The 26501-nt window shown below is 37.0% G+C and overlaps 1 protein-coding gene across 2 annotated transcripts in view; it reads left to right on the top strand.

Annotated features, from left to right (window-relative positions):
- Klf12 (KLF transcription factor 12) overlaps positions 1-26501 on the top strand; it is a 426606-nt gene that overhangs the window by 278170 nt on the left and 121935 nt on the right. For both annotated transcript variants that reach the window (XM_026398090.2, XM_077792866.1), the window contains exon 4: positions 1456-2002. In XM_026398090.2, coding sequence (XP_026253875.1) covers positions 1456-2002 — 547 coding nt within the window. The remainder of the gene's footprint in view (positions 1-1455; positions 2003-26501) is intronic.

The following is a 26501-nucleotide window of genomic DNA, read 5'->3' as shown; positions in this document are numbered from 1 at the left end:
TAGTTGATGCATTTTCCCCCCTCATTGTTGATGAATAAAACGCTCTTGCATTATTGCCTGTTTTATATTTTGAATGGAGCTATAATTTATATTCTATAAAGAAAGGCTTTTGGAAACCCATTTTTTAATGTAGGCTCACATTTTGATGGAGAATAACAAGCCAGAATCTTTTATGAAACCAAGACTGAAATAATAAATTAACATAATTTTAGACATTATTGTCCTGATATCATAAAAAAGCTGAGAAGAGGAGTTTGGTCTTCATCTAATAGAATAATAACGTGCATGCTAGCCTGGATAAATTAAATGTTACCAAAATAACCTGTTTTAGGCTAGCTCTTTTTGTCAAGGCTAGATTTGACACACACCAGTGGAACCATTGGGCTATTTGAGGTCTCAGAAGCAGGCAATCAGTAAGTGCTTCTTAAATTTATGAGTGAAAAGTATATGAATAGAGATATACTCATGCCCACTGATAGCATGCTGAGAACATTAGTCTGGGTCAGATTTTGAGATCTTTGTTAGTAAATTTATCTTACTAAAATGTATACGAATGCAAATGAACTTGGACACAATTATTATTATTTTAAATTAAACCAAAAACCATAGACCAGTTGAAGTTGTCAGTATAAGATTTTTTTCTAAAATACCAGTATAGTAGTTGTATACGTTTTTAAGAAAAAAATTTGTCATATGCTGAATAAATTGTAATTCAGTCATTAGAAATGACTACTATTTAGTAATTTAGTTATCAGACCTGGGACGTTGAAGAGCTTTGTGTTCTTGTCTAATGTTCAAAATGAACATAACTATAGTAGCTCTTCCAGGAAATGTGAAAGTGGAAATGTAGTGAGTTTCCCCAGGGTCACTACAAGTGATATTATGTCTCCAAGTTATGATAATTTGAATAAGGGTAGATATTATATTGTAGAACTTTAGAGCTGCAAAGGATATTTAAGTTTATCTAATGAAAACTAGCATGAGTTTATAACAGGAAACCGAGACTCATAATGCAGATGATGAATCAAACCAACAAAAGGAAACTTTTAATTAAATAGGTGGTATTTATACAGTTATAAGTAGATAAAGCTTTGTGCTCTGAACTTGTCTTTTAGAAGATTCTGTGTAAACTTTCTGTTCATTCTTAGATTCCTGTGGCCTCTTTTTCTTCTGTAAAGCGTTGATTTCACTCTATTTTAATTATTGTGTTGCTCTTCCTTGATGGAATGAAAATGTCTTTATGGCAGAGGACTTGTCTTACTGCTTTGTACTTTTGTACCTTCAGTTTTAATCACCGTGACGGTCACTGAACAAATCTTCCAATATTGGGGGAACAAATTAACGTCTCATGGAAACAAGAAAAAAATATTAATGAACATTCAAGTAATGAATCCTACATCTATTAAAATGTATAATTAACAAAGGTAAACGTGTGTTCTGTTCTTCTCCCCACAGTCTCCAAACGTCCACAACTACCCCGATATGGAAGCTGTACCCCTGTTGCTAAATAATGTGAAAGGGGAGCCCCCGGAGGACTCATTATCCGTCGATCACTTCCAAACACAAACTGAGCCAGTGGACTTGTCAATAAACAAAGCCAGGACGTCCCCCACTGCCGTTTCATCCTCCCCAGTTTCCATGACAGCATCCGCCTCCTCACCTTCTTCCACTTCAACCTCTTCATCATCATCTAGTCGTCCAGCCTCATCCCCAACGGTTATAACATCAGTATCTTCAGCATCGTCTTCGTCAACAGTATTAACTCCAGGACCCCTTGTTGCCTCTGCGTCTGGCGTGGGAGGCCAGCAGTTTTTGCACATTATCCATCCTGTACCGCCTTCAAGTCCCATGAATTTACAGTCTAACAAACTGAGTCACGTTCACCGCATCCCCGTGGTGGTACAGTCGGTGCCTGTTGTCTACACAGCTGTACGGTCACCTGGAAATGTGAACAACACTATCGTCGTGCCGCTTTTGGAGGATGGGAGAAGCCATGGCAAAGGTAAGAGACACAAAGAAAGCCCTGATTTATTTTGGCACTAGAGAAAAGTGTTCATTTATGCATTTATTCCATGAGTGCACTCTTAGCTGTATGCAAACCCTACATCCAAAGAAAACTACTCATCAGCGTTGAATAGAGCACAGTTTAGTGGAAACCATATTTGTGTAGATATTTGCTTCGGTTTTGCTTAGTTAGTCTGCATTTTTATTTATCAGGTCATTTAATGTCAGAATTCAGGGATCTAAGTCTGCAAAGTAATGCTTACCTTTAAATGGTCAGATGACAAGGGAAGTCTGTGGCCAGTGGGATTATGTACGCAGTGTTTGGATCCCTCACAGAAGTTAGTCATTATGAATTCTTTTGAAGAGTAAATCAGGATGTTTCTCCTTATTTTGTTTAGACTGGAACTTATTTTATTACTGCAGTAATAAAAAATGGGATGAAGCTGAAATTCCTGAAATCTAATCATTCACTTTTGAGTGACTTGTAGGTTACCTTTAAAATAAATCTAGGGCTGGGCTTGTGGCTCAGAGGAGCACTCAACTAGCACTTTCGAGGCCCTGGGTTTAATCCTCAACACTACATAAAAATAAATAAATAGAATAAAGTTATTGTGTTCAACTACAACTAAATAATAATTCTTTTAAAGTTAGTTGTTCGATTATAAAAAATATCAGGGAGCTCAGTTATTATCATCTTATAAGTCTCAGTATTATTTTAAATAACAGGATGACTTAATGTAACAGAAATATTTTTAAATGAAATATAAACATTCTCTTCTAGGGTTTAGAAGGCAGAGAAATACTGTGACACATGACTATGTAATCATACCTAGTTATTTCATTAAATTTTGGTAGTTATGCAACTGATCATGAAGTTATTATCTCCAAGTTTTTTCCCCCAAAATTTTACTAGAAAAAATTGTGATAACATCATACCATCTCTTCTCTCTTCCTACCATCTATAGAAATGTAAAAGCCCATAATCATTGACTCATTCCCTTTTAAATGAGATGTGAATGTATGTATTTTGTCTTCTGTGCCTACAAATGATGCTAGATTAAGATATATTAGTTTTTGCGTTGACATTGTATTGACTACTGAGGCCTGTAATGAAAATATGATTAATGAATACATAAAACACGGTCTTCTCATAAAATGCTAGTAAACATTGTAGTTTGGGTTCTTATGTATAGTAGGATTCAATAGAGAGAGATTATATTGGATTGCAAACTTAGAGAAAGTTTTGCAAACATACTGCAGAATTGTGTTATTCACCATTTGCAAGTTACATTTTTTATAACACTGAAGTAAATTTCACCTTCCCGAGTTAACAATATGAAAATTTCATGATTCAGAGCATACAGGAATTTTAGTCTACAACTTTGAGCTGTAAGCACTCACTGCTTACCAGAAAACCGCTGTCTTCTGTGCCATTATGGGCCAGGTACTGGTCTCCTGACCCTGTACAGAAAAGGTAGAGGAAAAAGAGGGACTGGGGATTCTGTTCAGAGGTTTATTCTAGTCAAGCCCTATTTTGTATCACAAATATTGCTATTGCAAATACACAAATCTCTAAATAATAACATAACTGAAAGACAAAACAAATATATATTTCTTTCTGAATTCAGAGATATAATGTTTTTCTAAGAACTAGGAATTAGCATGCAGTGAAACTTACTACTTTGTACACTGCATTATTTTATATATGTTTATGTGTAATGGTCGAGTCCAGTCTTCCTGCGATACTGCTTAAAAGAAATACTGCTTTCATTAAGCAGTTGATTAATAGATATTTTAATGTTCCTCATGGCCTTTTATATTGTTTTGACTCACTAATGAAGGAAACAAAACAGAAATCTTATTTGCCATCATCATTTTATGGGAGAGTTAGTTTTTATTTAATATGAATATATAAAATAGATGGCTAAAATTTAATTTTGTAGAAAATATTTCATTGCAGAAGATCTTTTTAAAACTCAAACTGTAATTCTCTACATGAATACATTTGTTAGTGGTATATTTTTCATGTAGTGTGTTTTACTTGGCAAATATTTCATATTAAGAATAAAAATTTGTTTAATCATAAACCTGCTGGACTGTGCTATGGTTACTAGGAACATGAGATTGGAGATCAAAGATGTACCACTTGGAATCCTGGCTTTTTCACTCATAGTACTGAATGTGGGAAAGTTACTTAATCTCCTTAGTCCTCGTTTTCACCCAGTGACAAAATGGGGGTAACATGATCTATCCTAAGATTATTGGGAAGATTAAGTAAGAAAGTAATGTAAATGTGTAGTGTTTATAAATGTCAGTAAATGTTTGTGGTTATTTATCATTATGATTGTTCTGCCCCAATACCATAGGCAATAATGTTCAAATTTTCTTTTTCTCTGTTTTTTATAAAAACAGAGATGTCATCACAACAGCGAATTATGAGGGATGAGATATTAGTATGAGAAATTGTACGGGAATATTTCATGTTTTTGTTTTTATTAGTTTGCATTGTATTTATAGTCACCATATTCTAAAAATATTGCTGTAGCATTTTGTAAGTTTTTTTTATTGTTTAAACTGGTTGATTAAATGATAGTAAATGTGTCCATCGGAGTGGGCCTAGATTACAGAATGGGTAAAGGAAAGGGCAGTTCTGTCATTCCTCGGTCTTTATTTTCTCATGTGCAGCTGGGCTTTGTGCCACCAGGAGAGAGAGAGAGTGAGGAAGAGAGTTGTTCCTTCCCTTCCCACTTAGGATTTGTAGTCTGGAATGGATGAGCAAAAGAAAATACGACAGGAAAGTATGGTTTTCAAAATGCCACTCATAAATTAGTTAAGTGTACTGGTTAATTAGTCACGACCTATCTGGTCTCTGACTGGGAAACAAGATTACCCGATATGTCACATCATACAGAGGGCTGTGAATATGCACATTCATAGCTGATCTAATGCACCATGTCTCAAGTCTTTTGTTCATTTAGGTGTTTATTGAGCATCGATCATTATCAGGTGTTATTGACACCAAGGATATAATCCGAAACAAAACAGCTGCTGTTCCCAGTGCTCAAAGGCTCATGGGCAATGTCAACATTCAACAAATAAATCATAAAAAAATAATTGTATGACTTATTATGGATAAGTTGGACTACCACAGACCAGCCAGGATCGTGCCAATGGAAAGTGCTTAATTATAGTCCCAATAGGATTGTGTTTAAGCAAAGTATTTCCATGTAGGTTGTTACATGTGGAAGGAAGAAATGTTTTGACTGTGATGCGCAGAAGGGGGTGGTAAGGATTTGGGGAAGTGCTGGGCTGAAATTTTCACAAGAATGCTTGAAGAACAGCAGAAGGCTAGGAAGTGCTTTCTGAAGAGACTTGAACCTCTGCCCATCCGAGTTGGTAAAGACTATTGGCCTAAAGTTGTTGGCTTTCCCAGGGCATGTGTAGATCTTAGTGAGCCTTGAAGAGAATGTGAGATATGAAGAAGAATGGAAAAATGTTCTGGAATGCACAGTAAAGGAACAGAGTTTAGAATAGAGGGAGAATGTGAGAGAAGATCTCCTGAGGAAAGCAGTCTGCCAGTTGGTACCCTGAGCACAAGCAGCACATGGAGAGGTGCTGAGCTCCCCATGCAGGGATGAGCATTTGCTGCCATGTAGCTGAGACATGATGTCTGTAAACAAGACCCTAAAGGGAGTATTTGGCTTCTTAATAATTGGTCCAGGAATTTCCATTCAATCTAGTCAGTGTCATGGTCAATTTCCCAGGAGAATTTCATGGGCTTCTATAGATAGTCTCTGCTTTTCTGCTACTAAGTATCATAACAAATCATAGGCAGAATTGCTCTTGGTTCATTACTGCCTTGATGGAAGAGCTCAGCAGGTTTGGAGTTCTCCTTCCTTCTAGGATGTAGTGTTGCCTTATATAGGCCAAGCACAGTTCTAGCCACAGGGGCTCCAAGATGAACAAGTCCTCCTTGTCCTGCATGGTACATTCTAGTAGGAGACACTGCTGACATTGGCTAAGTAGTATACGTGCTGTAGGAAAATTCAAGAAAGATGCAGTTTTAGGTATAACTAAAGAAGTCTCTGGGCAGTGGCACGCGACTGTAATTCCAGTGTCTGGGAGACTGAGGCATAAGGATCCTACAGTTGATACCAGCCTGGGCAACTTAGCAAGGCTCTGTCTCAAAAATAAAAAAGGGCTGGGGCATGTAACTCATGGGTAAAGTGCCCCCTGGGTTCAATCCCCAATGCCACCAAAAAAAAAAAAAAAAGTCTCTGCAAAATAAGCTATGCTAATAATACCTGGAAAAGACTTTCCAGGAAAAGAAAACTGCAGGTTCAGAGACCCTGAGGCTCAAGTGAGTAGCACCTGTGTGAGGAAGCGCAGCAAGAAGGCCCAGAGGAGGGGGCAATGAGAAAGTGGTAGAGATGAGGCCAGGGTAGGTCCAGCCTCTAAGTCATGGTGTAAATGCTTTGGGTTTTGTTCTAAACATGATGTGAAACCACTGGAACTGTCACTTAGAGCAGGAATGTGACATGGTCTATTTTACCTTTTACAAACACCTTCAAGTCACTGTATACCATCAAGAATGTAGGGCAGGACCTTGGCCCATTTATTGATGGGGTTATTTGTTTTTTTGGTGGTTAGCTTTTTGAGTTCTTTATATACCCTAGAGATTAGTACTCTATCTGATGTGTGAGGGGTAAAGATTTGCTCCCAAGATGTAGGCTGTCTATTCACCTCACAGATTGTTTCTTTTGCTGATTACAAACTTTTTAGTTTGAGTCCATCCCATTTATTGACTCTTGGTTTTAATTCTTGTGCCACAGGAGTCTTATTAAGGAAGTTGGGACCTAATCCCACATGATGGAGATTAGGGCCTACTTTTTCTTCTTTTAGATGCAGGGTCTCTGGTTTTATTTCTAAGTCCTTGATCCATTTTGGGTTGAGTCTTGTGCATGGTGAGAGATAGGGGTTTAATTTCATATTGTTGCATATGGATTTCCAGTTTTCCCAGCACCATTTGTTGAAGAGGCTATCTTTCCTCAGAAGATAATATACAATCAATCAATAAATACATGAAAAAATGTTCATCATCACTAGCAATTAGAGAAATGCAAATCAAAACCACTCTAAGATTTCATCTCACTTCAGTCAGAATGGGAGCTATTATGCATAAAAATAACAATAAGTGTTGGCAAGGATGTAGGGAAAAATGTACACTCATATGCTGCTGGTGGGACTCCAAATTGGTGCAGTGAATATGGAAAGCAGGATAGAGAATTCTTGGAAAATTGGGGAATAGAAACACCACTTGACCCAGATTTGCCTCTCCTCAGTCTATACCCAAAGGATTTAAAAACAGCATACTACAGGGACACAGCCACATCAATGTTTATAGCAGCACAATTCACAATAGCTGAACTGTGGAACCAATCTAGATGCCCTTCAATAGATAAATGGATAAAAAAAAATGTGGCATATCTACACAGTGGAATATTACTCAGCAATAAAAGAGAATAAAATCATGGCATGTGCAGGTAAATGGATGGAGTTAGAGAAGTTAATGCTAAGTGAAGTTAGCCAATCCCCAAAAACCAAATGCTCAATGTTTCCTTTCATATAAGGAGGCTGATTCGTAGTGGGATAGGCAGCAGGAGCATGGGAGGAATAGATGAACTCTAGATAGGGCAGAGGGTGGGAGGGTAAGGGAGGGGCCATGGGGTAATTAATGATGGTGGAATGTGATGATCATTATTATCCAAAGTACAGGTATGAAAACACGAATTGGTGTGAATATACCGTGTATACAGACTTATGAAAAATTGTGCTCTAAATGTGTAATAAGAATTGTAATGCATTCCACTGTCATTCATAAATAAATAAATAAATGACTAAATAAATAAATAAATAAATAAAAGAATGTAGGGCAGGAGTAAAAACAGGAAGGCGTCAACAGGTCCACTTCAGTGGGTGGAAAGAGGAGCATAGTGGGGGTGACTCTAGGCCTGGGGTTCAGCTATTAAGCAAATAGCTGTTCTTTACTAAGATGGGAAGAGGGGGGCTGGAAGGGGATTGCCTTTCAGCTGTATTAAGTTTGACAGGCCTTTCAGCTGTATTAAGTTTGACAGGCCTGTGGCACGTTTGAGCAGGATGATTGAGTTGGAAGTTGGACAAGTGAGTCTGGGGCTCCAAGGAAAGAGGAGATGGGTTTGGAAGAATTAATTTGGGATCCATTAGGGTAGGAGAGGCGTTTGCTGTGGATTATCATTCATCATCTTAGGTGAGAGCAAAAATAGAGAAGGGAAGGCTTGTGACCCCAGCAGTGCAGCGCTTGGGATTAGAAAGGGAGGAGGGACCCAGGAGGTGGAAAGATCTGCAGTGAGCTAGCGGGAGAGGGTTCAAGAGGCGAGTGAAGAGAGTTCTAGGAGCCATTGGGCAGGTGTTCCCAGTGCTGCTCGGGGTGGAATAAACTGGGGACTGAGAATGGAGAGCTTTGGAAGGGGGCCTCCAGCATGTCTGTGGAGTGGGAGGACAGAACCTGGAACTTGAGTTCTTGTTTGGATAGGAGGTGAGAAAAGGGAGACCCAAAGTCTAGACAGCTCTTTGGAGTTGTCTGTTCTAAAGAGTTATGGCGACATGAAATGATAGCTGGCCAGGCATGTACACTCTGGGTCCAGGGAAGGGTTTTTAAGATGAGAGAGAGAATAGTCTTTTTATGTGCTATCAAAAAAAAATCTAGTAGATGTGCCCTTCTACAGATGAATGGATAAAGAAAATGGAATATTACACAATGGAATATTACTCAGCCATAAACAAAAATGAAATTATGGCATTTGCTGGTAAAAGGATGGAACTGGAGAATGTCATGCTAAGTAAAATAAGCCAGTGCCAAAAAACCAAAGGCCGAATGTTCTCTATGATTTGTGGATGCTAACCCACAACAAGGGAGGTTGGGGGAGGGGAAGAATAGCAGTCCATTGGATTAGACAAAAGGGACTGAAGGGAGGGGAACAGGAAAGACGGTAGAATTCATCATAACTTTCCTAATCTTATATATGTATACATAGCCAGGGTAACTCTGCATCATGTACATCTGCAAGAATAGAATCCAGATTAGAATAAGTTGTATTGTATGTACGTAGAAAATGTCAAAAATACACTCTACTGTCATGTATACCTAAAAAAGAACAAATATAAAAAGAATAATCCAGTAGAATTGAAAAATAGATACTTCTATAGAGAATTATAGAAGCAAAATTCTTAGTTGCATGTTATTGCTTCTTTTACACTGTGGAGTCACCTGCATCTTATAGTAATGAATTTGAATTCAGAAGTTCATTTATGCTGTTCATGAGCACAGTATTCCTGACTTAAAACAATTGTGCGATTAGATCCTTGAATAGAATGTACTTCTCCCTCAAATATCTCACTAGAGCATGTTGATTCTGCTGTGAAGAAAGCAACCTGATTTGGGTCTGCGGTTACTTTGGTCCCTCCTTTAAAAGAGTGTTGCTTTCTTATTGTGGTTGGAGGTAGATGCACCGTGAAGAACCCTCCAGAAATACACCTTATTTTCATAGCACCCATTCAGGAATCTCACAGAGCTGAGACCCTGGGCACATATGAAATACTTACACCCCATATTCTTCCTGCAGGCTGTTGCTTTTCTCAGCAGCCTGCAGGAGGAAGCTACAAGTGTATTTTTAGTCTTTACGCCGTTTATATTTGTGAAAGGAAATGTGGCCATGGCAGTGATTGCCATATAGCTTCTTGGAAGTGGCTCCCCACACATTGAAGACACCTGGAGTTTTGCTCTGATGACACTCCACATTTCCAAACCCAGTTTCAGTCATTTTCTTCTGTTGTCTGCTTTCCCACTGTTGATGTCCACACCTCGTTTCAGGTCATGGTCCTTGTCATAGACTCACTTCTTCTGTCTACTTTCCACAAGCGGAATCCTGGGTGTCATCTGTCCATATAACCAGAATAGTCCTGGGCAGCTGACCTGCACTTACATGTACAGTTGTCTGAGCTTCTTGAGTAGCTGAACTACCGCCTCTTCATTTGGTAAATTAATTTTATTTTTAAAGTATGGTAACTACTGGATACAAACGAATACTTCAATTCTCAGTTTGATTTTTGTCAACAAAGCATTTAGTTACAGATATCTGTATACACACACACACACACACACACACACACGCACGCACATATTCAATGTTGCTTATTGGGAAATGGGACTGGAGCCTTGTGTTTTGGTTTATTATTCTTAAATATAGACTTTGATAAGATTGGAGTGTTTGAGTATTATCATTGTAAAACAAAGGCAGGAGCTTGTTAAATAAAGTGAGAGAAAGACAGGCAGCCTGTATTTATAAAAAATTTAGTTTGAACGAGGCATTCAGAATGCTTTATTTTATACAGTTATACTGGTGATTTGTTGTTTGTTTTTACCTGACTTTCAACATGCAATAGAAATGTCTCTGTTTTTTTTTTTTTTTTTTTTTTCCTTTTCTGGGCATGCACATGAGGTTGAATAGATTCCACCAAAAAATTGGCTTCTTGTGCTCTTGTTTATCTGAAATATCTACAATCTGTCGATTCTACTGCTTCATCTGGCATAGACTGGGTTAGTTCTAAGATTCCATGATAATAATTGGCTCAGAGAGGAGACATAAGCTGTTGTATTATTCTAGGAGAATCAGCAAAAAGGAGAAACCTGTGGGTAACATGCCAATAGGTGAATTTGGTTGATTCTCCCCACTTCTGGGGAAAAAAGACAATGAGGAAATTGTGACTCCCTAGGGTGGTCCACTTTGAAAGGTAGATGTTACTAAGGAAGTGAAGACAGTGATGAATCCATTTGTTAGGTAATTAGCTTAATCTAGAGGTTAACAGAACAGACTTGGTGTTCATTCTGTTATGAAGAATATTAGGAGCTAATGAACAAAATAGCTTCGTACTCCATTTTCACTTATTACTCTTAAAATAAAAATACTAACGTTTAAATAGATTGTTGCATGAATTTTTTAAACTAATATAGTATTCCAATGTGGTCTCTACTCATTTTTTTTTTACCATACCAAAGTTTTCTCTGATACGCAGTACATAGAACATCACATACTCAATTTTGAGAAATAGTGTCTTTTATTTCTTTTGTGAATAGTTTTATTTTAAGGAAATTTTTTTTCTCTCTCTAGAATTTTGTTCTTCTAAGATATAATGCTTTTCCATATGGTTCAGGTAGTGTTATGGAACAGGGGAATTCTTATTTTACATATTAGATTGTAGTCATTTATAGATATTTTTTGATATTTGGGCATTTGTAGTTATTGCAAGAAATACATATATGTATGTATATATGTGTGTATACATTATATGTGTGTGTGTGTGTATACGTATATATGTATATATTGCAAATAAACACTACTCAATGACTTATGTGTTCTGGTAGAAACAAATGAATGAGGAACAATATAAGATACAAGAGGGAAACGAGTTTCAGAATCACTGCCAGGATTGTTTTAAATTGGCTTTTTAATAATTTACAACTCTGTGGCTGTGGTTTCTGTTCCCTGTTTTTTTTTTTTTTTCTTATTCCCTGAATAATTCTTTTTCTGTTCCAAACTGTGTTACTGTTTTCTCAGCTCGTTCACTCTGTTTTTCATGGTGAATGGAGAATTAATTAATTGGTATTCCACTTTGTATTCTTCAAGAAAAAAAAAAACACCACTGATATTTGTCTATCTAATAAATAAAAGGAAAGGTACTGATTTTTGTGGTAATTAATGACACATGCAATGCTTTCTCGAGCCACCATTATGCAGGGTGAAATGGTGCTTTGATCATGGGCCAGTTGTATGTTTTCCATGATCTCTTGACTTTACCATCTTTTCTTCTTCTAATGCTTCATTTATCCAGCAAATGTTTTATGAACCACATATATGACCGAGAATGTCCTTCACTTCCAGCAAAGGAAGTTAAGAGGGAAAAGAAAAAAACTCTTCTTAAAAGCCAGCTCTGGTTTATAATACACTTAAACAGTGCTGTTCACACCATGGGTCATTTCCTGTTGGTAAATCTTGAAATCAATTTAAGCTCATGAAAGAGCATAAATAAATGAAATAGAATGAAGTGAAATTGAAAAAAAAATCAGAACATTATCCAAATAAGTGTATTTCATGAAACTTGTTGGTTAGCCTGTTTACATAGAAATGTGGTTGTGTGTGTCTGTGTGTGTGCCTGTGTTTGTGCGCACATGAGCGCACACATGTATATATGTGTTCTGGGTCATGCTGAAATATACATTTCCGACTGTCCAAAAATTTTGGAAAAGATACCACTGGAGCTTTCCCACCCTAGCTGGGTTCCTTCCCCTTCCCTTCTCCTTTCTTCCCTTTCAAGATACCCACCTTGGCTTCTTCTCCTTCTTTTCTTTGCCCTCCACTTCTCAGCTCTCCTCTATTTTTCTATCTTCTTATTTTATTGGTTGTCTTCTATCTCTCTCTCCATCCTTCACCATCCTGCCTTCTTCTTAATCTTGATTCTTTTTTCTCTTAGAACTAACCAAGTCACTGTCCCAGAAAATGGAACCCAGAGGCCTACACTGAAAATGACAGTCTTTGTACTGCCATCTAGTGGTAACACTTTAGTACAGAGTAAATTGAAAGGCAGACTCTATAACCTATTTTTTCCAAGATTGTTCCTGGATTTTCCCAGCTAGTTTAGGGTTGTAAGGGACACAGTGGATATGCCTCTCTTAAGAAATACTCAAACATAAATTTGAAGCTCAATTTATCGACTTTGTTCTTAGAGCTCTAGTCTATGACATATGTTTTCAAAGATTATATTTAATTCAGTCCAGAAAGAAAAAATACAGCTTCTACCTGTTCATCCCACTTCCTATACATTTCTACATTGACTTTTTAATAATTTACAACTCCATGTAGTCTAGTAAAAATAAAATGCTACTTCCTGTGTATGTATGCGCAGGTTCTTTTCAACTGTGGATTATGTTTGTTGGCTGAATGTAAGCATATGTTTGCCAGCTTGTGTGTTGTCAGCAAGTTTTGCTGAGAACTGAACCCACAAGAGCAAGGAAACCATTGTCCTGGAATGTGATAGAAAATAAAATGAAGAGTTTTGTTTTTGGACAGCAAGAATGTAAGGAAGTGTGTCAACCTGGAGAATTGGGAATAGCCCTTGGAGAATTCTCAGAGGAATTGCTTTCTCAATAGGTAGAAGTCTAGGGGGTCAGTGGGAACAGGGAAGAACTAGAAAAGTCACTTGGCATGTGGCTTCTCACTCTCCTGAGGATGGAATGACCTAGCAGGACTTGGGAGACTGAGAGGATATAGTCCTCTGTAGACAAGAACTCTGGTGGTTTATGTGATATGTTTTGGATTACCATAAATCCTCATTCCCATGAGATAGTAGGTTGGGAGCCTCCCAACATTCTTCACTAAAATTTGACCTTCTTCCAGGTACCATTTAAGCCTCAGGTGCCCTATTCCCCATCGTTCTGAATGAATGACACTGCTAAAAGCTCAATAAATGTTTACTGAATGAAGAGAGAGATGAACAACTGAGTGAACGAGTGTGACCTGCTGTATCTATGGTATTTTGTACAATATATTTAGGAATACTGTGGACACTATTGGTCCACAGTCCTAAAGTCCTGAACATAAAAGAAACCTTCCCTTTTATGGTAAAATAGAAGGTGCCAGAACATAAAATCCAGCAAGCTTCCTACTACCCCTTCACCCCAGTCTCTTACCATTCCACCCAATATGTCCCATGTCTCAACCATGTGCCATGGCTTACCATGGACTCTATCTTAATCCATGAGGAAGAAAGGAAAACCTTTTCTTTCTCTGACAAACATCCTGGTTCAGTGCCACCTTTTGTAAGAAAGGTGTGTACCAAATTATAAGGCAGCATCTCCCTCAACCCCCTTCACTTCTCATTGCTTCACTGCCTCACCCAGTGTCCAGGGCAGTACCGCTCATCATGTTTGCAGAGTGGATGAGGACCATATGCAGAGCTGGTACCACTGTGTGTCAGTGAGCCCTCTGTAGTTCTCCAGTGTTGCTGAGTGTATATTGTTTCTGCTGTTTTCCCCAGTGTGTTTTATTCCCGAGTACTTAATATGAAAGACTAATGTTTGGTGGTACATCAAAGATGCTTGATATGATTTAGGTTTTAGTAGTTTCTGGAGTTGATCCCCTGCGAGTGGGAAATATTCTTATGGCTTCCAAATAGTCTTAATGAAAAGATAGTGCCCAGTGAAAAATATAGTCAGTCCTTATTTATTCTTTGACTCTCAGGTAAAATATTTTACCTGTGAACACAGGATAAATAATGGCTTTGATTGGGCCCAAGCAATTAATAGAGTCGTCGAGGTTTCTTATATAATAATAGCGCAATTTCATTTCCCAGTCAGGTGAAACAAATTATGCCTCCTACCTCACCACAGTGAACTGCGTCAGCATCATGGAACCATAAAATCTGAAAACGGTGGAGTCTGGATAATCCCACTATAAATTGTAATAAAAATTACCCCTCCAGACTCTATATTCTCTCCATTAAGTTCATAGACACTGTCTCTTTGTACATAAAGTTTTATGAAATAAATCGACCAGTTCTCCTGTCCTTACCCAATAGCAAGCTGTTTTGATTTAAAAGCGGATAATGGTGCAGTCAGTTTTGGGCGTTTGCAGTACATGTTAAAAACATAAATTCCCTTTAACAAACCTTGAGTAGAAGGGAAAAATCCTACATTTATTTGCACTATGCAGTTAAATATTTTTGTGTGAGGAAGAATAAATGATGAATTTACCATTGTGGGCCCATTTGTTGCATCCATAAAACAAAGACTTGGTTTCTCCCCACAGATCTCTAATCATAAAGGTGTAATAAGTAAACCCAAGCATAAATTTAAAACAGCTTTGTTTGAATTGTTTCGAATCTTTCTTTGTTCAGAAGGCATTGTTAATTTCTTTTTGTACCCCATTTTTATTGGTGCAGTATAGTTGTACATAATGATGGGATTTGTTGTTACATAGCCATACATGTGCACAATGTAAGGAATTGTTCGTTTGATTGTCTGTTTGTCTTTTCTGAGCTACATCCAAGGGTTCCCTAATCTCTGGTGTAGCCTTTGTCAAAAGTGAATGTTTTAAATCAGTTCTCTATAAACACAGGGACCTTTTAAACAGAGGAAGCCTATTCAGAGACTCAGCTCGTAAATCCTCAAAGAACATGCACTAGACACTGAAGAAAGTAGTAGATTATAATAAAGGCAGAATAGGTGGCATATGAGGTTAAAGTTGAAGAACATAGGCTTTAATACTTAGAGCAGGCAGGAATATTACAGACCAGGAAAAGAGTGAACAGTGAGAGCACAGCATGGCAGGTGCATAAAGAATGAAGAACGGTGTAGTTTTGCTGAAATGTCAGCTGTGATGTATTTGCACACACATCTATTGCATACCATGTGTGAGTCACATGCACTCTACTTTTATTATCGGAAAGGACCTGAGGTCTGCTCTGTCTCTACTCTTAGCTTATATTTAATGTTTACATTCTTTGTTAATATGGTTTTCTAGCTGTGCATGCACAGAAAATAGCAAATAAAAATAGCAAAGGGAGAAATAAATGAAAGGAACATTTCTCAATCTTTTTTTTTTAACTCCCATCCCATAAAATGTTTCCTCAGTGGAATTTTATATGTTCCCAGTAGTCACAAAAAGTTGTTAGTACTTGGCTTTCCATCGCTTTCCTTCCTTAAAAAAAAAAAAAATATATATATATATATATATATATATATATATATTTTTTTTTTTTCTGTGTTATCTGTCTATAGATGCTCCATATTCAAGTCCCATGTGCCAAACCCCTGCCAAAGTTAGGCAGACTCCCTTTATCCTGTGGACAGCAAGGGCAAAAAGTGGCATCCAACAAAGATGTCAGGATTATTATTAAAAGAAGATCTTGAATAATCCTGGCAAGGTCTTTCTGGATGGGAGCAAATAGGTTTACACAGTTCTTTAGTCCTTGGAAATAATATTTTACTACAGCATAGTAATTGCTTTTTAAATAATGACCATTATTAATGAAAGAAAGGTTAAATTATTGTCAATCTGTTTGAAGAAGGAAACAAATTATATAATAAATCTTATAAATATATTTATTAAAAATCATTCAAATAATAGCCTTTACTGAATGCCTCTATTTCTTCACACTTTATGTATGTCATCTTTAAGCCCTATGCTAACCAATACGCAGGCATTATTACCAGTCTTTTTAGGTAAAAAACCCCTGAGACTTATGAATGTCTTCTGTTCTTGAAAGCTACAACTTGAAAGTGGTAGATTTTCAAGTGAACTATCTAAAAAATACTTCAAAGACATTTTGCCATAGTTAGATTTGCTGCTTAAACTATATGACTTAATTATCTTTAGAACTGGTCAATATTAAGTATCCCAACTTCATATTTCCTTTGATTAGCTGGTACTGGATATTTAAATCATTTTGGGGGGTCAGAGATTAAATTTATTTATATGAAATCTATACATGTAAAACCCAGTGTGTGTGTGTGTGTGTGTGTGTGTATTAATTACATGAAGTAATTCCATGTTTTGATATTGACATTGTATATAGTACAGTATCATGTATTTCCATTTCTCCAGCATCTTGCAGCATAAAAAACAGCCTTAAGCTGTAGGTTAACATTTCTTGGTGTAGGAAAATTTTGTCAAAGTGTGGTTCACTGAGTTTCAGAGATCGACATCTGTGTCATTTTTAGACATATCTGGTCTCTGCCCGGAGCTCTTTTGAGCGGGAAATTGGTTATAAAGAGACATACAACACAGACATGCCTGTTCTATCTTGCCTCATTCTAATGGTGGTTATTTTCTGAAAAAAAAAAAAAAACAAGGGGAAAAACACAAAATAAAGACACAGCCAACATTTATTATTACTGTTATAATTATATTTATTTTTTCTTAGATTAATGAGTTCAATAAAATTCTGAGCACTCGCCAATAGCTAATAATCATTATAACATTAGAGTTTTAGAATTATCCTAGGTTATATAGCAGATGTTCAGAAATGCTTTCTTCAAAATTGGAAAATAAATTCTAAAAAATGTGAGTTTGGCTATGGAGAATAGCTTTATAATAAGAGCTGGCATTTTCCAGTTTTTATTTCAGTATCTTTTGTATATTTTTGTAGTTCCTTTACTATTCATTAAGCTTATCAAATAGTAAAATGCCTTGTATGCTGTCCAGCATGTATTAGTGTCCTGATATGTAGTGTTACTTTCTACTCTATTCCCAAAGTCATGATTTTAATGGAACATAATCTCTTTATCACCTAACAAATGAGTGGTAGCTGGTGATGCACTATTTAATGGCATTATTGTGCCCATTGGTATAATCTCCAGTAATCAAGGTAGTATAACCTCCAATTATGTGTTTTACTATCTCATTATCCACCTTGAAACTATTACAACTATGAACAGACCTATTTTGGCTTCCCCTCCCCCCCCCTTTCTTGGCCAATTGTGATAATCTTTAATGTTAGTCACCAAAATAAGGCCCTGATACTAAAAGTACACCCCCTTTCAGTAATCAACTGGTGTTAACTGTATAATTTTGTGTGAACTGATATAAGTGAAAGATTACAACTTTTTCCATTTACAAAGCTAAATAAACCACAGAATGGTTATGAACTATTTTTCATTGTGGTGCTCTGTATTTATAAGTATGATGTACATTGAGAATGCAGCAAAAGGATGCTATCACACAGTGACTCTATTTGTTAAGATGTGATATTTATTCTATACCTTATTCCAGAAAAGATAAAAGAATTATCAACCTCATTATTACAGTTCAGTCAACAAGTTAACTGTTAGTTATATGACTAACTATTCAGCCAACCAGTTTATTTAGAGGGCCTTGCATCTTTGTAAGGTTTGAAATATCCACCCATCTCATAGCTGGACATGGTAGAATATGCTTGTTTTAAGTCAGTTTTTTTCTTTGCCATGATGATTTCAAAGCTCTCAGTCCATAAACAGCCAACTCCATTGATTTGGGCCCGAGGTGGGATACCACATGATTGTGGAAGGGTGTAGTCCTTCAGCACCTGGCAATGAAGAAGTAGAGAGAGAGCTCTGCTCACCGGGAACAAAATATAAACTCCAAAGGCAAGTCCTCAGTGATCTGCCTGCTTCAGCCACACCCTACCTGCCTACAGGTAATACCCAGTTTACCCATTCAAGTGGATTAACGTACTGATTAGGTTAAGGTTCTCATAACCCAATCATTTCATCTCTGAACTTTCTTGCATTATCCTATATATGAGCTTTTGGGATCACCTCATAGATAAACCATAACAGTGCTTGAAGTAGAACTTGGCACTATACCCTTTTTAGGCATATGTCTATAAATGTAAATACATACACACACACACACACACACACACACGTGTAAAATGATACTTTTTTTTAGAAACTGGTATACTTTTTTAATACTTATTTTTTAGTTGTAGTTGGACACAATATCTTTATTTTATTTATATGTGGTGCTAAAGATCGAACCCAGGGCCTCACATGTGCTAGGTAAGCACTCTACCACTGAGCCACAACCCCAGCCCTGAAACTGGTATGCTTTATAAACTAAAATAAATTACTTCACTTACTAATATGAACTTCTTGAATTTTATTCCTTATGTTGTACCATTAAAATGAAAAAGATTCTTTGTGGTTGTTATTTCAACTGATGTGACGATTATAGTACCAATTAATTTCTTTATTTCTCCGTGTTTCATCTGTCAAAACTTAAATAAAATTTGAGTTGCCAGATTCAAAAATAAGAGTTTAAAATTTTTTTAATTCCACTTTTTAATGTTTTGCCTTGCCAAGTAATTTCTTTCCATTACCTTATTCATTTCATTAATGCAAATTCCCGATTTAACCATGTATACAGTACACAGACAGTGCCAATAGCAACCCCACTATCAAAAAGATAAAGCAGACCAAGCAAAACAAAAAAAAAATAGGCAAATTCTGTGATACAGAGATGTATAGATGCCCAGAGGTGAACAACAGAAAGAAGCAGTGAACTAGGTATTTGGAAGAGTGTGGTTAATACTGCAAGAGAAGGCTGTGTCTCCAAGGAAAGTGATCAGTTACATTGTCCGGGTTGACATGAATAAGGAAAGGCATTTTTTAAAAAATGCAAAGTCTTACTACAGAGACACAGCCACATCAGTGTTCATAGCAGCACAATTCACAATAGCTAAACTGTGGAACCAACCTAGATGCCCTTTAATAGATGAATGGATAAAAAGAAATGTGGCATATATACACAGTGGAATATTACTCAGCAATAAAAGAGAATAAAATCATGGTATTTGCAGGCAAATGGATGGCATTGGAGAAGATAATTCTAAGTCAAGTTAGCCAATCCCAAAACAAACAAACAAAAAAAAAAAATGCCGAATGTTTTCTCTGATATAAGGAGGCTGATCCATAGTGGGGTAGGGAGGGGGAGCATGGGAGAAATAGGTGAACTCTAGATAGGGCAGAGGGGTGAGAGGGTAATAGAAGGGCCATGGGGTAATTAATGATGGTAGAATGTGATGATCATTATTACCCAAAGAACATGTATGAAGACAAGAATTGGTGTGAATATACTTTGTGTACAACCAGAGATAAGAAAAAAATATGCTCTATAAGTGTAATAAGAATTGTAATGCATTCCACTGTCATATATTTAAAAAGTGCAAAGTCTTAGAAAGTGCAGTGCATGCTGGTAGAGAGGGAGGTAGGTTTCGCAAGTAGATAGGTTGATATGGTTCAAATAAAGGATATAGGAAGTGGGAATGAGGCACAATGACATCCATGGATGCAGATATCGTGGGCATTGTGTGGCTCACTAAGGAGTCTATGTTTAGTCAACACTAAAGGGGACACAGAAGGTTGGAAGTAAGTGGGAGTCCACATAGTAACGCTGAAGTCTGTAGGCGAAGAGATGTGTGTAGTGGGGATAAAGGAAAAGAGACAAGTGAAGCCAGGTGAGAATTCAGCAGGGCCCGGGTAGAGAGGTGGACATATGACAGGACTTATTGGCCAATTAGATTTCACGGATGAAGGAAAAGATGAATGGAGGATCCTTCCCAGGTTCTCCAGTTGTAAACTGGAACATGTTAAATTTCATTGGGAAAACATTTTAGTTGAAAGGTTATGCTGCAAACTTCACCCAGAAAACAAAACTTGAGTACAAAAAGTGACAGAGCAAGAAAGAAGACATGTGAATTGAAGTATTCCAGAATATAACTTAAAATACACCTATAAGAGAAGAATAGACGAGAATGTAATCTGTTCAGGCAGGTGTCTGAAAACTTGGGGAAATTAAAAGAGATCATGAATCTCAGAGTGTAGACAAATTTAGTAAAAATAAATCGACTGTACACACAGAGCAGTGAAATTGTCAAGCATGAGTCATAAAGAAAACTTCAAAAGATATTTGTGAAGGAATTTAAGAAAGACTGTCAGCAGTAACAAATGCCAGAAAGCGATGGAGTAGAAGGCTGAGGGATCCTAGAATCCTGTCCTCAGCTAAAGTACAATTCAGTGAACAGCAAAATAAAAGTTTTGTTTCAGACATAGATTGACCTGAGAGTTTACTGTTCACACAAGTTTGCTAATAGGACCAATAAAGGATAGGCTTTGGACAGAAGAAAAGGAACCCGAAAGGAAAGGAGAGTTTAGAACGTGTTTTAAAAGTATATAGATAAATATTTGCATAAATATTAATTTTAATTAACTCTTTTAACAGTAAGCCATGCACCAACATTCTAGACTAAGTGGTAACTGGGAAAGGTGGGAATGTTATCACACAGTTACAGCAGGCTGAATCTTGTGTTTGGGAGGAAAGTAGATAACATTGAATGACTTCAGACTTTTAGAAAAATGTTTAAATCTGGTAGCATAAGCTTTATAATATTGGGAAATGGCATATCTGTACAACAACAGGAATATACGTGGATTCAATCACTTTGGAGAGCAATTTGGCAATATCTAGTGAAACCGATGATACGCATACCCCATAATTTTCAGGTATATACTTGGAAACAACTTGCTTCAGCATTTCTAACAATGGATATTTTCAACAGCTTAACTTTCAATCACAAGAACAGATAAATAATAGTGGTCCATTTAGGAAACAGAATATGATACAATGCTTAAAATGAAAAAGTATGAATAAATCTCAAATGCCATGCTAAGTAAAAACATTATGGAATACAACATTATTGTATACAGTTTTTATATAAATAAAACCATAGATACTATTCATTTATACACAGGAATAGGAAGGATATACCCCAGGATACATAAAGGAAGGGAACAAAATAGGAATTTTTAAAAAGGAGGTCTTTCAACTCTTTCTGTGATGTTTTGCTTTTAAAATATTTTGAAGGAAATAATGCAAAACATTAAGATTATCTTCCAAAAGAATGGATTGTCATATATATGTATATATGCATGTTTGGAATCACTTAAATTAAAAATGACAAAAACTGTATAAATAATTTAACTCAAAATTACTAGCACATTAATGACAACTTAAGTACTGGATTCTATGTTAAATGGCTCTTCATATATTATTTTTCATATCAAGAGTAGTTAGATGTAGAAGATAATAGAAATAGTTTTCAGGATAGGCATTCTCCTTTCAAGAAAGAGAAAAAGGGATAAAAATACTGAAGAATAGATGTGACCCTGACAGTATGTAATTGGTCGTCTAAATGTGCAGACACACAGGAAGTCTCTCTGCTCTTATTAGCAGGTGAACTTGGCTAGAGTGTAATGAGACACCCAGACTCTCAGGTGGCAACTTGGCCTTAGGAACAGCAAGTATTCAGTGCTGAGCTAACTTGGCAGCTTTGGTCAAGAAAAGCAGCAAGATGATGTTCATAATAGGTATATTATTATAGCAGTATATATTTCAGAGGTTACACAAACATAAATGTGACTCTTTTGTACCAATAAGTTTTTATTTCTATATGAAAAGAAAACAATGTCAAATTTGTGCTTTTTTAACAACTAACATACCAAGCTCAGGCAACACACAAAGTACCAGGAATTTGTCTAGAAAATACCTCATTCTTCCTCAGAGCCCAAATCTTCTTCAGAACAGTCTCTCATGTAGCTGGCACAGTGGCCCATACATGTAATACCAGCAGCTCAGGAAGCTGAGGTGTGAGGATCACAAGTTCAAAGTCTGCCTCAGCAACTTAGCAAGGCCCTAAGCAACTCAGTGAGACCCTAGTCTAAATTAAATGTGGGATGTGGCTGGGGATGTGGCAGTAGTAAAGCATCCCTAGGTTCAATTCCTGGTACCAAAAAAGAAAAAAAAAAGTAATAAATGTCTCACACAATCAAGATGGACTTCCATAAAGAAATTAATATAAACCCAGTGTAAAGTTGGGAAAGCAAAAAAACTAGTGTGCTGTCTTAATGTCTTAATGTCTCTCCTGGCATGGCTCAGAGTGTATAACATCAGTGTACTTAAAGCACATGTTCACTGGGCCTTTCTCTAAGCAGAATTAGGGCTTTGACATTGCTCTTCATGACTTTAACATAGTAGACCCTGGACCTCACAGATTCAATACTTAAGATAGCCACTTTTCACATGTAGTACTTATATTGTGTTCAGGTAGGGGAAAGTCTGCAAATGAGCTTCCCCAGCTACAAGATTCATCTCAGTGGCCCTTGTGTTCTCTGCCTGTGGTCACACAGTAATTCTGTGAAATGCTGGGGACAAAGGCTTCTATATATGTGTGTATCAATCAATCAAAGAAACTTTTAATAAAATTTAAAAAATGTGATGTTAGGATATATGTGCACAAGAAACATTTTTCTGTTGTTGTTCATACTGAGAATTGAACCCTGGGATGCTTAACCACTGAGCCACATCCCCACCCCTTTTTATTTTGAGACAGGGACTCACTAAGTTGTTCAGACTGGCCTTGAAATTGTGATCCTCCTGCCTCAGCCTCCTGAGTAGCTGGAATTACAAGTGCGCGCCCCTGTGCCTGGCAGAAACATATCATTCTTGATAGAAATATGTTATAATTTGCAGCAATATGTGTCCCTCCCTGAAGCCAAGGATGGAGAGAAGTTGAAGAAGAAGTCAGAAATAAAAATGAAGAGGGATAACCAAGTCCTGAAATTTATAAAGAGGCCCAACAGCATGTAGTACTTACATCGTGGCAAATAATTGGCAAATTTGAGGATTTTTGATGGTTTTTGAATACCAAGAGTCTACTATATTTCTAAGAGGATACGTTACCTCACTGTTATATATCAAGACTTCCCTTTAGTAGTTTTAAGTATATTCTAAAATGAGGCATGGAGGAGTGGAGGGAAATAGCAACATTAATTCTCAGTGTGGTACAATAATTCTGCAAGCCAGTTTTTTTAAACCATTTTATTTTTAAAGCAGCAAAGAACTGTTCCCTGGCAAATTGCTTAATGCCCACTAGCTGTACATAACAGAGGTAATACAGAAGGAAAAAGTAAGTCCAAGGCAGATTTTCTGCTCTTAAATCTAATGTACCTTAGACAAGGACTATGATTCAGTAGTACTTCAAATTATTATTACAGATGTCAATCTGTGTCTTCAAGGATTCAATTTTCTCTAGTCCACAACCCAGAAAATGAAGATAGAGCAAAAAGACCAAATGAGTAACATAAGAAGTGAATACAAAGTCCATGGATTAATGCTAAAATTTTCTCTGTGCATTATAGATGAAAATGAGTTTGGTGATCTCATTATTCCACATATGTACTCACCACAAAATCACCTTATTAGCAAGTATTGTAAATCTGCTCTGCCTAAAGTGGATTCAGTTTTGACTAAAATCAATTGGAACTGGTTGGCTTGGGTTTGAAGCAGTTATAATGAATTGACAAAGTGGAAACGTAGGGGGATATATTGGTGCTGTGAACTCCGAGAGAGCCCCTGGAGTTCAGGAGAATAATCTAAGGGCACAGAACAGAGTATAAAAGCGTGCTTATTAGTGGAAATTTTTATGAACTTTTTTTTTCAGTCTCAAAGCCTTTTTTGCCCTCTTCAAGACAAACTTCCAGGGAGCACAAGACAGTTATAAATCTGTATTTTCTTTTGACAAAGAAAAGTAGTTTTAGTTATGATTCTTTAGAAAAATGAAACCCAAGTAGCTATTTTGATAACCTCCACAAACATTAATTTTTATGTTGTATTTTAAATGATGATATTCCCTCTTTGCAATTTCTAAGCACTAACTGACATCATAGAAATGAGAGATGTGAGAAAGTGTTGAAAACGACTTCCTGAAAGGAAAGAAAAGCCTATTCAAAGTAATTTAGCTGAAAGGATGAATAAAAATTATGAACATTTTCATTCCCATGTCATCCCATGGTCTGTTGAAACCCCAAATATAATATTCTAAGACTTTACAGAGTAATAGAGATTTAATGATAGTAACTTTCCTTCCACAAATGTTAATATTAGAATGTAAGTCAGAATGTAATTTTTTAAAGAAAATGTGAATTAGACACTTTTATCATGATATTATACAATCTCCTTCCAACTGGGGACTACCATAATCATTTAAGTAAAGCTCTGCATTATTACCACCATCTTCATCAGTAGATATTGCATTTTACAGTGTACAAGGGAGTATGATTGACACCAGCTCTCCTCTGAAGGAGCAGACAAAATAAGAGGGATGCAAAACAAGTGTGTACTTCACCACAGTTCAGAATGGTAAATTCCAAATACCATAAAAACATATGAATGCAAAGTAGGTGTTGGTTTTGGTTCAAGGAGAGATTGCATTTAGTTCGAAAGCAAAAGAAAAGTTCATGAAAAAAGATGTCATTCTATAGGACAGGTAGGGTTTGTTTTGTTTGTTTGCCAAACTGTGTGCAGAAGGAAATAGCCTGATGGTACTGGATTCGAGGGATTTGTGGGTAGGCCTTGTGTCAGAAGCATTGAGTATAGTATAAGATGAGCTGGAAGATGGTTGTGAGGGGCTGCAAACCCTATTTGTTAGACAATGGGGGAAAAATTCAAGATTTTAAAGTGAGAAATGATTTAAGGAAAGTTTTGGAATCACCCAGTTACCTAGAGAAATGCTATGTGGCTATCAGGACCTTGAGGGAGTTCAGTGAAGAAAAGAATCCAGAAAAGTCAATGGGGTGAAATCCACAGCATTTCACAATTGAGTTAATGAGGGGGACAAATTAAATGAATGACAGTCTGGAAGCTGGGAGAGCAGGAGAGTGACAGATCTATCAGTTGAAATCAGAAACCAGAAGGAAGAACAGGACTTGAGTGTGAGATAATTTTGAATAGGCAGGTGGAGAATTAGTAAGGAGGATGGTTGAAGGTGAGCCTGGGTTAAGGGTGTAGGTTAGAGCGGGGCCCATGGATCTGGCAGTTGGTCCCACTGAGATAGTGGTTGAGATGGTGGAGGGTGAGGAGGAATCCTGGGAATTGTGCTGAGTCACTGAGAGTTCATCAATAGACAGAAGAGCTCATCAATAGAATGAAACCTCTGGGGCAAAGTAACATTTAATATTATATGGAAAGAAGAGGCCAGAAGAAAATAGAAGACAGGTGATCACAAGGAGAAAAGACCCCAGAGAATGCAATGGTGTACCACAGTCAGCAAACACTTCCTCTCCACGACCAGGTAGTTGTTTATGTGATCCATGTGGTTTCTGTGACAGCTGCTCAGTCCTGCTGTTATAGCTCTAAATCAGCCAGACAGGAAATAAATATTCATGGCTGAATAAAACTTTATTCAAACAAATACAAGTTCCACAGGCCTTGGTTGGCCCAAGGAAGGGGGAGAGTTTTAAGAAGAGGCTGGGAATGAAAATGGAGAGGGATGACCAACAATGGAGACAGCTGTGGAGAGGGCCAGCAGTATTGTGACAGAAGTGGACCTTGTGCTAGGGAATGATAAGAACATTATGAGGTTATTTTTGTAATATAATAGGAGCGGAAGCCATTACACTGTCAAGTATACAGATAGGAATTGGGGGGAAATGAATAAATTGCATATTATATCTACACAGTACCAATATCCCAGGATTTACAAAATTGAATTTTTAAATCTTCATTTAGAGTTGTATGAACCATCACAGCGGCTGCTGTGGAGGCATACAGCCTCATTAGCAGTAGCATACATAATGGAAGCAAGATGCAAGGCTTCGTCAACACCAATAAGCAGACTGGGCACTGAGTGAGCTGGCTCGACTCATGGAGTTCACAGTACTTTGAGTCGGGCTCTCTTGTGGATGTTTCCCTCATCATGTTTTGGTATGCTAGAAAAATAAGCCATGTATTTAAACAACTGATATTCTGAAACCACACAAAGTCTGAATATCAATTGTGCAAATACATCATGACAGGCATGCTGCGTGGCCC

This window comes from Urocitellus parryii, chromosome 2 (genome assembly GCF_045843805.1).
Source record: "Urocitellus parryii isolate mUroPar1 chromosome 2, mUroPar1.hap1, whole genome shotgun sequence".
Classification (NCBI taxonomy): domain Eukaryota; kingdom Metazoa; phylum Chordata; class Mammalia; order Rodentia; family Sciuridae; genus Urocitellus; species Urocitellus parryii.
Note: the sequence above shows the minus strand (reverse complement) of the source record. Positions and strands in the feature narration are given on the sequence as shown.